The sequence below is a fragment of the Eptatretus burgeri genome, chromosome 2, assembly GCF_056783735.1.
Source record: "Eptatretus burgeri isolate ZD-2024b chromosome 2, Ebu_testis_v1, whole genome shotgun sequence".
Classification (NCBI taxonomy): domain Eukaryota; kingdom Metazoa; phylum Chordata; class Myxini; order Myxiniformes; family Myxinidae; genus Eptatretus; species Eptatretus burgeri.
Window position 1 is genome coordinate 33,704,353 of NC_140962.1, and position 15,921 is coordinate 33,720,273.

Here is a 15,921-nt window from a genome sequence, read left to right on the forward strand (position 1 = left end):
AGACTATCAAGAGATGAACTTGAACCCCTGACGTCTGTGTCAATTCTTTTTTCAGTTCTGCACTTGATTATTTTCTTTTCCTTAATGAACTTATCTTAAAGTATTACTCATCTGTTTTGCTGAGTTTCTTTGGCCTTCCAGTCTGTTTTATATCTTTCACTTGTCCAGCCTCATTATGCTTCCATATTATTGCTTGAATGCCATGTCCGTAAATACATGTTTTATGGGATATTTCTCTTTGGGAAATATATTTCTTGGTGTAAAACTATTATTTTGAGTCTCATCGACATTGATATCTTGGGCATGGTGAAGTGGGTGGAGCCTATGAAAGCACAGGACTGCCCACTGGGTAGCTATACCATATGGCATAATCATCAAATCCCAGACTCGGTGGTGTAATGGCTATAACGTCCGCTCCGACTTTGGGAAGTCGGCGGTACAAACCCGGTTTAACCTGACAGCAATGGCAGGTTAAGAGAGCACCGTCTAGCCGAAGTGAGTTACTGAAAACCACAGACAGTACATGCGTGAAAGGCCTCACTAGCATTTATTGCTGTCACTTTGGAAGTTCCGTATTGCTGGTGTGAGACAAGGGTTCAATGGTCACCATTCCAGTGAACCATTGGTCTTGTCTGGGTTTGAATCCTGACGCAGCTGTAAACTGTCGTCCCAGTGTTTCACAGGCAGGGTGATTCATCAATGTGTGCGCCGTCCCCCAGATGGACGTTAAATGGGGGTCTCGTCTACCAGAATAAGTTGATGGACATTAAAGATCCCACGGTGTCCTTCACGAAGAGTAAGTGAGTTATCACCGGAACCACCCCTCACCCCCTCCACTTCCCCTTCCCCAGCAAATGATGCTATCCACAGCCGTAGGTTGCACACGGAAGAAGACGAATAAGAATATTAATCACAATAAATGTTGTTTCGAAGAAAGAGCACTTTCGGTGGATGATATTGATTTGATTAATTTGAACTTGACATGATGAAGTGAAATTTGAAATCGTTTTTATTTCAAGAAATCTGTTGAGCCATTTTATATAAAATAAGTTCAACCATCAATTTGACCTGTTAGTTTGTTCAGTGATATGGACAAACAGTAGGCCTGTCGGGTTGGTATTAGCGTTACCATCTGAATCTCTGGCTTATGATGTGAGAAAACCAGGTTAAAACCTCATTTAACATGCGTTTGTCCATTGTGTACTTATGTCCTTGTAATCCATGCAAAAGTACAGTGGTATCTACTATTGTTTGCACTAACCCCTCCATGTGATGTCAGGCGTGCCAAGCCTTAAATTAATGTGAAATAAATCCATGAGCCTTAAATTAATGTGAAATATTAAAATGACATGGTGGTAAGTTTTACTTCCTTGCTATGAATGCTAGGAGGCACCCAATGTTTGTTGAGAGAGGGGGTGGGGAGTTCAAGTGCAACATTTTTGGTCCAATGATTAGTCTACAGAGCGTATTTATTTGTTACGAGACTATTCCATATACATTAGGATTCACAAAGCATCTGAATATAAATGTATATTCGGAGTGGGAAGGCATCCGCAAGGAATCTCACCAGATAGTGTTTGAACAGGTAAAAGGACTATTCCTCCACCACCTACTGCCCCTCCCAGGGACTGCAAGGTTGTAACTCCTGCCAAACCTTCAGTTCCAAGAAGAAGTGTACCAGGCCCTGCCATGCCTGATGTAGATGTTTCGAGCCCTGAGCTCGGTGGGCAGGAAGCAGCAGATGAGTCGGTCAGGTTGTTGGCAGGAAAGGAAAAGACTAGGCTTGGCTGAGAGGCAATGGGTGTGGACTGGGATGCAGCAGTAACAGACACGGAAGTGCAAGATGAGGCAGTCGTTTCAAGAGCATCACCTGGAGTTCCAGCCCCCGATATCTGGAGAGGAGAGTGAAGGCAAGATATGAGAATCTGGCAAAAATATATGGACAAGGGGCAGAAAAGAGACAGACAAGTAGCATATAAATGAACAAGGGGTAGATGAAAAGACAGATGAGGAACAGAGGGACAAGAGCAAGATCTATCCAACATTTTTTTTTTTAAGGAGATTTGTCCTTTTGAAACTATAATGGCCCACTAAAGCTTTGCTATCCTTTTGCTTAGGACGTTGTAACGATGTCTGCAATTATTAGAAACAATTTCTTTTTCTTGTCATAATTTATTTTAGAACCCAAAACCCATTTACTGAGAGAATGAATTATGCTTTCATAGCGGAAAGCATGAGGGGCAAATGTGGCTTGAAACAGTCTGAGAACAGACAAGGTCAATGAACAAATAACTTTTTACATGTTTCAGTTACAAACAGCCAATTAATGCCAATGATTGTCAAGTTGCACTGTTCTTGATTACCCAATGAAGTATCTTCATTGCATCTCTCTGTTCTGCTTTATATTGCAAACCAGCAAACCTTCTTTTTACAAAACAGCAATAAAAGACTCAGAAATGCAAAACTAATAATTACAAAAATCGCAAATGTTAAAGCAAAGTCATTAAGGTCATCGAGAGAAGTATTGCATCCGCAAAGTGTAACAAAGAGTTTGGGAAATAGGTTACGAGTCAAAAGGAAAAGGATGGCTTCACTAGGGGGACAACGGCATTATCGAAAAGAGAAAATAAGAAGAGAGAATTTTCACAGCAAGAATTGGAAAGTTCAGAACGGGATAAAAGTTGACAAAGGAATCCAATGTAGGTGAGTGTAAGGTAATGAGGATTGGAAAAAATGAACAAGCGATAAGGGTGGTCTGAAATAATATTTTTTTGCATCACCAAGAAAAAGACAAAGAAAAAGTTGAGGTCACTTAAGCAGTCAGCTCAACATTATGGTGCAATAAGTAATGAAATGAAAACATTCAAAATCATGAAGAGGGGAATAATTCGTTTAACATGAAGTGGTTTTAGCCCGATATCTGTTTGGTTAGGCCACACCTGAAATGCTGTGTTCCATTCTATTATCTCCACTACAAACAAATAAATTCGGCAATAGAGAGGGTTCAGTGAAGGTTGACAGGCTGATGACACTTTTCTTAGGCCTTAGGCTGATGACACTTGGGATTTTGGGGGGGAAAAAAGAAAGAAAAGAAGTTGCTACAATTAGTTGCTATTTTATTATGATGTCCTGCATTAAATTCCCTGTAGTGTGGCGGGCAGAAGATATATCCCCGGTGTTTATGGTTTCTCCTCAAACACATTATAGTGTGTTGGAATTATTTGATGCCACCTTTTACCAGCTGCACTTGGCCAATGAAAGCACAGTTTGCTGTTTGGTGTCCATCCAATCACAAGCATCTTACTATTAATTTGCAATTGGTCACTCGCTTTGACACCAACACAAATTTTTATAACACACCCTTAAGCATCAAAAAGCAATGCATATCAAACAGCTTCAAATGGAGCATGGCCTCACCAGCATTAGAGCATTTAAATTGCATCAGATGTGGCAATAATTGCAAATTGGTCCTCGCAGCTTGCTGGCTCGATGACAGAAGATGCCATTTGCATTTTTTTCCTCTCCATCCCCACCCCATTTAGAATCCCGTGCGGGCCCAGGCAACTTGCTGGGAAACAAAATTTCTACTTTAGTTAATTCCAGGACATTCAGTTTACACCCTGACATTTTAAAAGAAGTTCTACCCACTACGACTACGACGACTACTACTGCTACTACTACTACTACTACTACTACATATGTAACTCTTTAAAGGCCACAGTTAATCCCACCTTCTTGTGAGGTCAGCCGACGGGAAGTTTTGACCCGAGCTTTTCACGGACAGGCTGACCTCACGTTGTATCACTATTATAAGAAAAATAGGTAATGCTAAGTAAAAAACAAACAAGTACTGTACTGGCCCTGTAAAATATGGCATCATTTTCTTTAATAGTTGCATCGCATGTTTCAAACAGAGAGTTGGTGTCAATATATGTATTTGTATATTGTAATCAATAAACTAGTACACATATTAAATGAATGGCAAGCGTCGAGTATAAACAGGCGAACATTGGGTGGCTTTGACACTATCTTAGGTTGAAAAAAAAATTTTTTGAATCATTTGTTAATTTCAACTTCACTGCACCAATAGTATACCCCAAAGGAACCTCCATGCCAAATATCAGCATCCTAGTCACATATTAAATGAATGGCAAGCTTCTAAATAACTTGCACCAAAAACTTTAACGTTGATGTGCTACAAAAAAGTTAAGTTCAAAACAGGTCAAAAATTTAAAACATTTGAAATTATTTTTTAATTTCAACTTCACTACATCAATAATATACCCCAAATAGTCCAGCAGCGTAGTCTGATATTTCAGATCAATTGTTCAAATTTGCATAAAAGCACCAAAATTGGTACACATGTAGAATGATGTATTCCAAACAATTCTAGATATGGAGCCACCCGAGATTGTGTCTTGGTCAGCTTACATTATTCTACATGTGTACCAATTTTGGTGCTTTTATGCAAATTTGAACAATTGGTTTGCTATGCTGCAGTACTAAAAGGAACCTCCATGCCAAATATCAGCATCCTAGTACACATATTAAATGAATGGCAAGCTTCTAAATAACTAGCACCAAAAACTTTAACATTTTCACGCTCACGCTGACGCTCACGCCGGGGGTATCGCGATAGCTCTCTGTTCTTGGAGCAGGTGAGCTAAAAATGGATTTGCTAGTTTGAACCATGCTGTCTTGATGTATATGTTTCAATCTTTAGTAAAATCCACAATTATATTCCCTTTCTTCTTGTTCCAAAATTGGCCACAGTCCTGGCAAGCACGAACTCGTATTCAGAATTACATTTTCGCTTCTATCGAGTGCTTATAATGTGTTCAAACTGCAACGTATTATTTGATGATAACGTTTAGGCTCGCCAATTTAGCATTCCCATCTGACCAGCCAACTCATGATCCCAAGTTCAAATCTCATAAATACTGCGGATTTGTCCATTGTCTCCCTGTGTCTGTCATTAAAAAAATTGCAGTTATGTTTTCCAATATCCTTGTCTTACATGTGATACTGTATATGTACAAGCTCCCCCCTTGAGCCATGAATGACTGCTAAACAGTCTGAACTTTCTCGTGAACAAATTACAGCTCAAAATGGAGGAAAAAAGTTTTATTAAAAGACACAAAAAGGAATCATCGGATAGGGTACAGACAAGGTCATTACAACCAGAGGGGCAGAAACACAAGTCAGTAATCAAATGTAAACCATTTCACACAATTTACAAAATAAAGAAAACTGCTTCTTTGTTACAACCTGATGTAATTACTTAATTTCACCTTTACTTAGCAATCTCTCATGTTCAAAAAGACGAGGCTTCCAAATAGCCACATAAATCTGCACAATTAACATCTGCTACAAAATTAGAAATCACATTTATTGCCAGTGTTATCACAGCATAAACTAGAATGGCACTCAGTAAAATGTACAGTATACCTCCGCAAGGCTGAACAGTTTACATTTTGTATTCCACTGATGGGCAGGATCTGAATCCAGACCTGAACCAAAATCTAATCGGCTCGTTCTTATCACCTACCCAACTCATCCCCCAAGTTTTGTCACAATCCTTCCACAACTTTTTGACATATCATGCTATTTCTCGTTTTTGGCGGCCCCATTTCTCAATGGTGAAGAATCACGAAGAAAATTTTAAAAAAATTCTCATATCCGGATTCAGATCTTCACCAAAATTGGAAATGATCCTTCATTGTCATGCACCCCTATCCAGCAAGTTTTGTCCGAGTCAATCTCTAACTTTTTGAAATATCATGCTGCAAATCGTTTTTGGCCTTATATATCAATAATAAAGAATCACTTTAAAAATTCGAGTATCTGGATATGAATCTTCACCAAAATCTTATTATTTTGTCTGTCCTAATCACACACCCAACCTCTCCACCAAATTTCGTCCGAATCCATCCACAACGTTTTGAGATGTCTGGTTCACAGAAACTTTCCACAGACAGACAAACAGTGGTGAAAAATATAACATCCATCCACTTTCGGTGGCGGAGGTAATTATAATGTCACTTCCCTGCCCGCCTTCTCCAACACTTTCCCCGCCCGGCTCCGATTGCCACCTTTTTAATTAGTACTGCTCATTGCCTCGGCATCTTCAAAATGCTCTACCAAGTAGAACGTTTCAGCAATTCGGGGAGAAATGTCCGATTACGTTGGAGAAGATATATTTGCATAATTTCTGCAATGTGTTGTTGTATCCAAAACAAATGATCGTTTGTTATAATTCTGCCGTTTTGAAATGTGCACGTGTTATTTGTTCCAGCGACTGACATCTTCAATTCCTGCACCTCCTTCATCTTCTGCTACTGGAATGTAGTCCTCAATGATTTCCAGCATGCTCCGACATCATCTTCTGTAAGAGCAATGAAAAGAAAATGTTCATTTTTCTCCTCGCTGTCACACACAGTTCACTTGTAACATTTAACATTCTGTAAATTTGGCATGCACAACGAAAAGTCAAACCTGTAAGCATAAGGCCGGGATGACATGAGTTTAGCCAGTCACTAAACCTCTGAAAGACTTTGGCATGATCATCCTGTTTCATACAATCACCTCTCGTGATCCCACAACAGGCTTTGAAAAGGGGTTTAAATAGAGAATGTGAAATATCAAACTTCACGAACACGCATTTTCAATTAGATCTGTGCATCGTGCAATCACGAAAAAAACTACAAAGCAAGAATATAAAGTGGGAAAGGGGGGTTGTTAATTTGAAAAGGTGGAGTGGGAGAAATCTGTGGGAAGGCAGAGCAAGAAAATGCACCGTTGATTTTGGATCTTAGGGGAAGTCAGGGGAAGACAGCAAGTCAGAGAAGTAAATAAAGTTACATGGCATTTGTAAAACACTATTGGGAAGGATCAGATGGAAAGTCTGAGGGGTAAGCATGGAAATTTAATAAAACAGGGAGATTTTGTGAAGTGCCGCTGCAAAAGTTCCAAGGGAAAGTCAGGTGGTGGGTTTAAGCAGGGAAGGAAAACATGGGGCTTGTGAAATGCTTTTGGAAAGGATCAGAGGGAGAGTTGGGATGAAGGAAAGCAGGGAAAGACACAAAACTTGCACGGTACTTGTAAAGAGCCATTGGGAATGATGGGCTTTAACAAGCAGCACAGCGGGCAAGACAAGGAATGTGGGAATATCAAGAAAGCAAAAAATAAAATTCCCTTGCACAAGTACAAACAGATACGTCGTTGTGTTAAACAAATAAAAACTCCACTCACCTGAGATGCATTCCAAGCAGTCTTTGTAGATATCCAGAAGGAAACGCACAAGGCTGATCACATGCTTCATTAGATGGACTCTGATTGGTTCCAGGCACAACATTTTCTTTCGACGTTTTCTTAGTTTGTAAAGGGCAATTCATTGTGCGGGCATTTTGAATCGGAAGTTGCCCTCGTGACGCATATTTGACGCTTCGCGCTACAAAAGTTACTTCACAGTACGAGAGCGAAGGCAAACAAAAAAAACACAAATGCCTAGGAAGTGGGATAAAATTGCAGCATCCTTCTCCCACAAGCATTCCGAGTGTGTCATCAGCCTCACTCTTTTCTGGTTCTGACATCATAACCTCTGAAATTTAAATTTCATTGAAGCCCCATTCCTACGCGATTATATCAACATTGACATTCTTTAAAAGATTTCTCCGAATCACCCACCTGTGAACTCTTTTCAACTTCTTTGCTTGCACTCCCACTTGACTCGATAGCATCTGCTGTGCACACAAACCAATACAAACCTGATGAATTATCCACTTGTCATTTATTAACACAACTAACAAATCCTCTGCCACATTTCCCAATTTCATTGCCAGATAAATGGTGGAAGTTAGCAAATGATGGTTGGTGGATCCCATTAACATGAAATATAGGTACTCGTTTTGGTGTGGACCAGTTAGAAAACCTGAATGTTACATGCCATAGGTGGCCGACTTGCTCGCATGCCTTCCTTCAACATAATTGTTAATTTGTCCTGTTTGGGATCCCATTCTGAGTGTGATGTATGAAACTCTGTTACAGAGCGTTGGTGCTGCTGAAGCAGTTTCCCGGCAAGGATTACAACGGGTGGTTTGCCATTGCCTTCTCAGCAGTAGTTAGGGCAGAAATTTGTAATTTGTTCAGAGTGCCGGCAAGAGCCCACCTACTCTTCACGAAGGATACTGTTATCTTTAATATCCACCAACAAAACCGTGGGATCGTTAACGTCCACCAACAAAAGCCAGCAGACGGGACACCCAGTTAAACGTCCATCCGAGGGAGGGCGCACACATTGATGAATTACCGTATCTGCGAAACACCATGGTAACAGTTTACAGCTGGGTCGAGATTTGAACCCAAGCTGGACAGCTTATAGGCAAGTGTATGCAACTCTCGTGCCTTGGCGATGCTGCCAGCCCTTTGGCATCCCATATGAGCACATAAATAATGACGCCGGGATCCTATGTTCAAACTCGACACATACTCATTTAGACTGTTTTGGCTTGTCCAATGATGACTATGTCCCTGTAGTTCATGTTCATGTAGTTTGTGTAGTACAATGAGCCTCCTTGTCTGTACGTCTGATATTGTACAACAAAATCCCATTAACATGAAATATATTTGCTCTTCCGACTGTCTAACCTGATGAATATTCGACTTACCGTGATTCTAAACAATATATATATTTATTTTATTTTACATATCACAAAGCAAACCCAAAGTAGCTTCACAACCCGAGACACGTTTAAGGAAATAAAAAAAAAACACACAATATTGAATGACAAAGTTGACATTAAACTTTCAGAATGGCACAAAAGTCCACACAAAACACAGAAGGCACAGTGACCCACAGCACAGCCAAACTGGCACAAGGAAGAAAAAAATTCCAAAATAAAGTTGCATGCTGGAAATTCTAAAACTAAAGAAAACAAATGACGGACATTTGACTTTGGCAAGATGAAAGCATGGCAGCAAAGTACTCCCAAGAGAGCATGGACCATGACGATATACCCGATACAACAAAGCAATGTGACAAAAAAAAATTTTTAAAGCGCACAAAATAGAGATTTACATTACAAAAAAGTAGTGAGTGAAACCAAAGGAGGAAAATCTCCACCATCTGCTTATGTCTGGAAAAATATGGACACTGTATTTGGCAAAACATGGGTCTGAACTGTTTAGGAGAAGAAAACACATAAGAACAACAAAAGTGGGTGAGAATTTAAAGGTGAACGGAATAACTACAACTGCATTCAGCACAGCTGGAGGTGTTCGGAACAAAGACGAGTGAATACGCATGCGAATGGAACAGCAGCAATCTACATTCCCAAAAAGAGAATTGGCTAAACACAGCCAAAGCTCTGCCTCACTCTTTTCCCCAGACCGTGGGCGATGACGTGGCACAAGAAAGCAATAGACCCCCAAGTAGCAGTAAGAGCAAAGTATTCAGCTTACAGCATGTAAGATTGCAGAATGAACACGAAGAGTTCACAGTGGAATTGCTCCAGAAGATAATAAAAGAACATATCTTGTGGAATCAGAAGAATGACTTCATCTACTGGTATAAAACACAGTGTGTATCTGTATTTATCTGTCCGCCTTCATTAGAACGATTTGAGGAGGGGTTTAAAGGCCAATATTTTAACATGACTGCGTGTTCACTCGTCTATTTTTGAGGATAAAAGAAAAAACTCGGGAAACATTTTTCCATCAAAAAAAAGAGTAATTATATCTCTTCCATTGGAATTACAAACCGAGCATTAAGAGCGGTGTACAGAAATGTTCTTTTAAAAAAAAAAAATAACAATAAATACAAGGTGCAGGGAGGTGAAATCCGCTACACATGATGTGTAATGTGCACAGAGTTAAACGAGTTTTCATTTCCGTCCAAAGGATGCCTAATAAATAAAGAAGATATAAGCACACCTGTAGCGGCATAATTTTGCTCTCTCGTGGTAATATATGAATATGTTGGATCTTGGGTTTCTGGTACCGGTTGCAACCACAAGGCACGAGGGGAGAAAATGATTTCACGGTGGGGTGAACAAAGGATTCCATCCATTGGAACCATACTCTGCAGAGCGTTGGTACTGCCGAAGCGGTTTCCTTGGCTATTGGGCACAATCCTGGATGGGTGGCCACTCCGACGCAGAATACTCGAATGACTCGATCATCCCCAACAAGCTGGTACTCATTTTGCCGACCTCAGAAGGATGGCAGGCTGAATCAACCCCCTGGTGAAGTAATTCAGCGGCCAACGAGGCTTGAACTCAGAACCCTTGGTACCCAAGCCGCCACCCTAACCACAGAGCCAACACCAGGCTTGAACAAAGGATTGACATAGATTAAAAAAAAATTATATCATGTATATATATATATATATATATATATATATATATATATATATATATATATATATATATATATATATATATATATATATATTGTTACGGCTGTGGAAATTCGCAATACACCATAAAGGGTCCTTAGATCAGTTATGACGCTAAGTTTATGTGCAGATAGGTCCCCACCGTTGTTTAAAGGGGTTTCTTCGTGTTCACCGGGCTGCGACTCTTTGAGATAGCCGTTTTTTTTACTGTCGTTATTTTGGACAAACCACCAACATCACACTCATCAACCGCTTCACAACAAATGCCAACCACAATTACGCCCATCACCTAACCACCTTCCCCGCTACGCCAACTGCCGATCCCCTTCTCCACAAACCAAACCACAACTCTCTATCGGTGGCGCGCGGATTGGTGTGGGGGAAGTGTGATTCCAGCCAGAGGTCAAAGGTCATGTGAAGAAGGGGCCTGATTTTGGGGGAATAATTCACTGGCCCCGAGCCAAAACTGACTTTCCTCGTCCCCCGCATGGCGCGGGGAGGGGGGAGCGAGAGGGTACGCCCCTTTTTGGGAAGCTTCCAGAAGGGAGGTGGAGTCAGAAATGGGGCGGGGAAAAGGGCGGAGCCCCACTTTACAAAAGGTGAACAGACGCGAGGCTCGGGGGTCTCTTCTCGGTTCATGCTGGCTCGTTCGTTCTTGGTCTCGTGGCGCTGGTCACCCCTTGGGCTTCTCTTCTCCCTCTCTTCGTTTGGACCTCTTCGTTTGGACTCTTCGTTTTTGGGCTTCTCTCTCTCTGGTCCTGAAGCCCCTTCTGCCCTTCAGTCTTTTGCTTGTTTGGTCGTGGGTCGTGGAAGCACCAGCAGCAATGCCGGAGAGAGCTCGCTGACCACACCAGGGGCCCGAGGTCAGGCGCAGCTACGCAAGGCCGTGGGGAGTCGACGTCGCGACCTGCCCACCGCCACGCCACGAGGGTGCGGGTAAGACCCTTCGGTCTCACGGGACTCGTTCAGTCCTCCAGGTCCCGTGCCACAAAGGTCCGCGAACCCTGTCTGCCACCCTCCTCTTTGGGGGTGGCTTTTTCTTTGTTTTTGTATGCATGCTATGGTGCCGTGTCCTGCCAAGTAGAAACTGTGTAAGTAACTGCGCATGTAAATTGATCCTTGCTTATAGTCAGTCGTATTGCTTTTGTTTTCTATTTCTTGCTTGTATATTGCATGACTGCCTTGCTTATGAATATGTGCTGTGAATAAATGTCCTTGTGTGAAACGTATCCCGTTCGTCACATCCATTTCCCTTGTGAAAGTGCCATCTTGCATCACGGAAGAAATTGGTAGAGGGGTGTAAGCACCCGGTAAACAGAATCGCATCCGTCGAGGTCGGTGATAACACCGCTCGGTTAACACTGCAGTACGGAACGGACCGCTTAAGCGGTTCGTGTCCTTGGCCCACCTGCGGCGAGGTACGATCGCCCGGTCGACTACTCGCGCAGGAACTTAGGTAGGTCGAATTTGGCGAGCGACCCTATCCTGCACGGGTGGCCGATTGGCACGATCGTGGTGAGGTTAAACCCCCACCCGTGACTAGCTCCTGGCGGTAGTTCTAAGGAGGGTCACGACTGAATTGTCCGTCCGGTGGGCGACGCGGTTGCGATTGGAGTTACGCAATCGCTCGCACGCCAGGCGGGCCAGAATTTGTAACACTGGTGTTCAGGAGTGTGGGATTCGAATCCACCCCGGTCTCCAACTAAATTTACGGCAGTCGGAACAGGGGTGTGCGAAGCAACCTCTCCCCCCCCCCCGTCCCACCCCAAATTACGAGCGATCTAAATTAATTTCTTCCGAGAAATAAGATGGCGTTTCAAGGCGAGTGGGTGCCGGGGGTATTAGAAATAGAAATGAGGGAAGACATTGTAGAATCCATGGCCCAGGATGAGAACCCCGAGCAGGAAATGCTAATTGTGCAGGACGAATTTCCCCAGCCGAGCCTGGAACTCGAAATGGGCGCGGCGGCAGAAACCGCGGTGGATGACACCTCCCCACCCCTCCTCCGTCAAAATCCTTCCCCAACCCCCAGCGAGGCCGCGACCGACCGAGGCAGTCCAGCTGCGTCGGGGTCAGCCGAGATCAGCCAAGTGGGGGAAATGTTTGCGCAGATGCTGCAAGCAATAGATAACCTAAATACAAATGCGTGCAGGATGGAAAATAAAATAGATGGAGTGAAAAAAAGAGATGAAAACAAATACGCAACAAATGGACGAAATAAAAACAAATGCGTGCAGGATGAGTAATCACATGAACGCGAATATACAACAGGTGAAGAACGGAATGAAAGAAGAAATGAAAGAAATGCGGGGTGAGATGCAGAGCATGGGCAGAAGCCTGCAGGCAGGCATAATGGCAATTGCGGAAGTGAAACGCGGGCAGTGGAGCTCAAAATGGCGCCGCCACGTGCTGGAGCGAACAAGCTGGGGGGGAGTGCAAGGGCTGTCAGGCCCGCAATGGAGGCGGGTTAAGACAAATGAATTTGGGGGACGTGTTGGGTGAGAAGCGTAAAGGTGACAAAGGAAGTGATGGTGACACAGAGGGAAAAATTAAATGGGGTGACTGCGACGTGTAAGAGACACGTGGAGACGACAGAAATAATAAAAGAAATAACAGAGACACAGGAGGTAGAAACGGTAGAGGAGAGACTACACAATAAAGAGTAGCACACTCTTCATCGTCATGATGAGTGAAAGATGAACACACACACATGGAGTTCGCGAGGCTTAATGGGGGCGAGTTGGCGGACTGTTTCGCGACCCGGTGCGAGCAGCTGGATAGCCTCCTTCAGGAACGGAGGGAGACGCTATGCTCCCTTGAAGCTTATCACGACCAGGCGGGTCCAGTCGTGCCGAGCAAGGTTGAGGGGGCGAGTGCTGTCGACGGGTGCAGGGAGAGCTTGGGGGGTATGGAGGCCCCCGAGAACTCTTGTAGTGGCACAAATCCCCAGTGTGATTGTTCCTGTGTGTGTGTTTACGAGTGTGGCGAAATGCGTGCTGAAAAGCTCGCATGGCATGGGTGAAAGGCGTTGTGTTAAAGGGACCGCGTGTGTGAGTAATAAGGTGTGCGTGGTTGCGAGTGTGCCGAAGTGTGTGCTTCGCAGCACGCCGTGTGTGGATGAAGCACCATGTGTGAGTGGAGCCACGTGTGTGAGGGGGGTGGCATGCGTGAGTGAACGGCCGAGTGTGAGAGGGACAGCGTGTGTAAGGTCGCTGTGTGTGAGGGAGATGACGGTGGACATGAGGGAGCACGCAGCCGCGTCTCCGAGAGTGAGTGTCATGGAATGGAGTGTGAGCGTCGTGACACGCAGGTGTGCGTGGGTCGAATGGCGACGACGACGGCGACAGAGAGACAAAGGCCGAGTAGCGGCCGTAGCTGCTTTGAGGACCGCGCCGGGTTTACCCAGCGGCGAGTGCGAGGTTCGGGCGTGCTTCGCACGAGACCGCCCCGTGCGCGCCTGCGGGAGTGAAACCCAGTCCGGAAACGCCTGCGGTGGACAAAAAGCTAGGCTGGATATGGATTTTGACCGGACGGGTTCTCCACCCGAGCGTGTGTGTGAAGCTCCGACAGGCAGAGCACATGTGTTCGTGTGGGGAACCCCTCAAAACGCAAGGCTTGTTTTTTGATGCGCAGGGTGGCGTCATGGCTGCACGTATGGTCGGAATCCAGCAGGAGGGGAGATCCCTGCCGGATGGTACCGTCTAAGAGGGACGAGGTACGCGAACAGCTGCCATGACGTCACAGGCAAGGTGCGCAGGTTGCGAGTTTCCGCGCTGGTGCGCGCGCATTTAAAAAAAAAAAAAACAATCCTCACTTCGGGTGAACAGGATCCCCGGGCAAGGGGTGGAAGACCCCCTTGGCCCAGGGCACAGGACACAGCTCGTTAGGGGGATGGGTTAGTTTAGTTAGACCGGCTCCATGGGGCAGGGATAAGTCCTCATGGGGCCCGTGGAATGGATTACTTAGAGGGATTGTAGTTAAGATTTAGGATGGGAAATGACATTTCGGAGACAGTGACAGACTGCGAGTGTGTAGAGGGGGCGTAGCTCAGCTACGTAGTGTTAAATAGAACGTGCTGTAGGTTAAGGGATGACGTGGGAGCACGAGGTAGTTAGGGGATGTAGTGAGCAGGATGGCAGAAATCAGCGATGTGTGAGTTGAGAAGTGTGGGAAGGAAACATGATGAGCGAGTGAGGCCAGTGGGCCTGAGTGTATGGAGTGATTGTGGAATGCATGGTGCGATGAGTGATTGGGGGGAGGAGTGACTCCCACCCAATGGACCCTGGGGTCAGCGTAATGTGAGTTAGGGGGGTAGTCAAATTGACAAAATTGAGGTCGTTTTGCTAACGGTGGGGAAGTAGGCTCGAAAACCGTGTGGAGGGTTGCAGGAGCCCTGTTGACGGGTTGGGAGCGTGGCTACGAACGGTGAGTATCGCTGAGTGGGTACCCCGGGCACCGGGCTAGTCGGCCGCGGTCGGCCAAGGGCCCATGGGGGGCCGGGATAGCGTAGTGGGCACGGGTGACCCGCTGATGCGGGGCTCGGGGCGCCATATGCCACGGGGGCAGTGTACTGGGCACGGGCGACCCTCGGAAAGGGACCCGGGGCGCCAACACACCACGTGGGCATCGAGGGGGAGTCGCCAGAGAGGGCACTCCCCGGTGTTTAGGGAGCTGGTAGGCTCGGAGGCAGTGTAGTGCGCGGGGGTGCCATCGTTGGGGAATCGGCAGAGGATAGTTCCTGCCAAGGGGGCCATGCATCCCAACCACGAAAGCGTGCAAGGGCACGTGGGAAAATTTGAGGGCAAGGCCCAAAATTGTGAGGACACCAACACAGGCGACGGGAATCTGGGTTTTTAGAACCAGTAGTTTAAGCAAGAGGAGCTTGTTGAAAGCCCCAGGGGAGTTTAAAAGTTAAATGGTTAGGGTAGATTAGGAAGTGAACCCCTCCATTCATCCCTTCGCTCTCGTTGTGGGCCGCTGGACCCACTTTGGGTAAAGATCGCTGAACTCCGAGGAGGCCATCCTGAGGCTTCAGTTGGGCCTCGACACAGGACGCTAGCTCTCCTTTATTCCCCTCCGGGAAGGGAACGTAGGGGTTGGGAGTAGGCTGGGGGATGATAGGTTAGCCGAACAAAGACAGTAAAGGCGGTTAGGGGACGATATATAGTGGGGGAAGTAAAAATAAAAATCAAAAAATAAGTGGGGGCTAAATTGGGTTTTGACAACTTAATGGGGTGGGTATGGACAGAAATCTGGCAGGGTTACACAACTTCACGTGATACCTTATATGTGGCCAGCTGCACCAAGGGGGTATCATACCCTCGGTGCGTACATGCGCTAACATAACTGATCAAGTGCAGCCGAGCGCAGCTACCAAGTACGCACCGGCTAACAAGAGCCAATCAGTGGGGTAAAACTTCCCGGATAACTACGTATGGACCATGCTGGACCAATGAAGGAAAAGACTGGACGAACTGAGAACATTTATCACAAGCGTGTTTATTTATAATTAAGGTAATGAAAGAGCA

General features: G+C 45.0%; 1 protein-coding gene across 24 annotated transcripts in view; it reads right to left on the reverse strand.

Moving 5' to 3' along the window:
* The window catches only part of LOC147031775 (uncharacterized), a 96,829-nt gene that overhangs the window by 45,886 nt on the left and 35,022 nt on the right, over window positions 1–15,921 (reverse strand). For 16 of the 24 annotated variants that reach the window (XM_085867454.1, XM_085867470.1, XM_085867478.1 and 13 more), the window contains 2 exons: window positions 7,687–7,742; window positions 1,568–1,892 (listed from right to left, as the gene is read on the reverse strand). In XM_085867454.1, the coding sequence (XP_085723580.1) occupies window positions 1,568–1,892; window positions 7,687–7,742 (381 nt within the window). Of the gene's footprint in view, window positions 1–1,567; window positions 1,893–2,939; window positions 3,059–7,686; window positions 7,743–15,921 lie in introns of all 24 variants that reach the window. The other 8 variants (XM_085867368.1, XM_085867467.1, XM_085867439.1 and 5 more) reach the window with 3 other exon arrangements.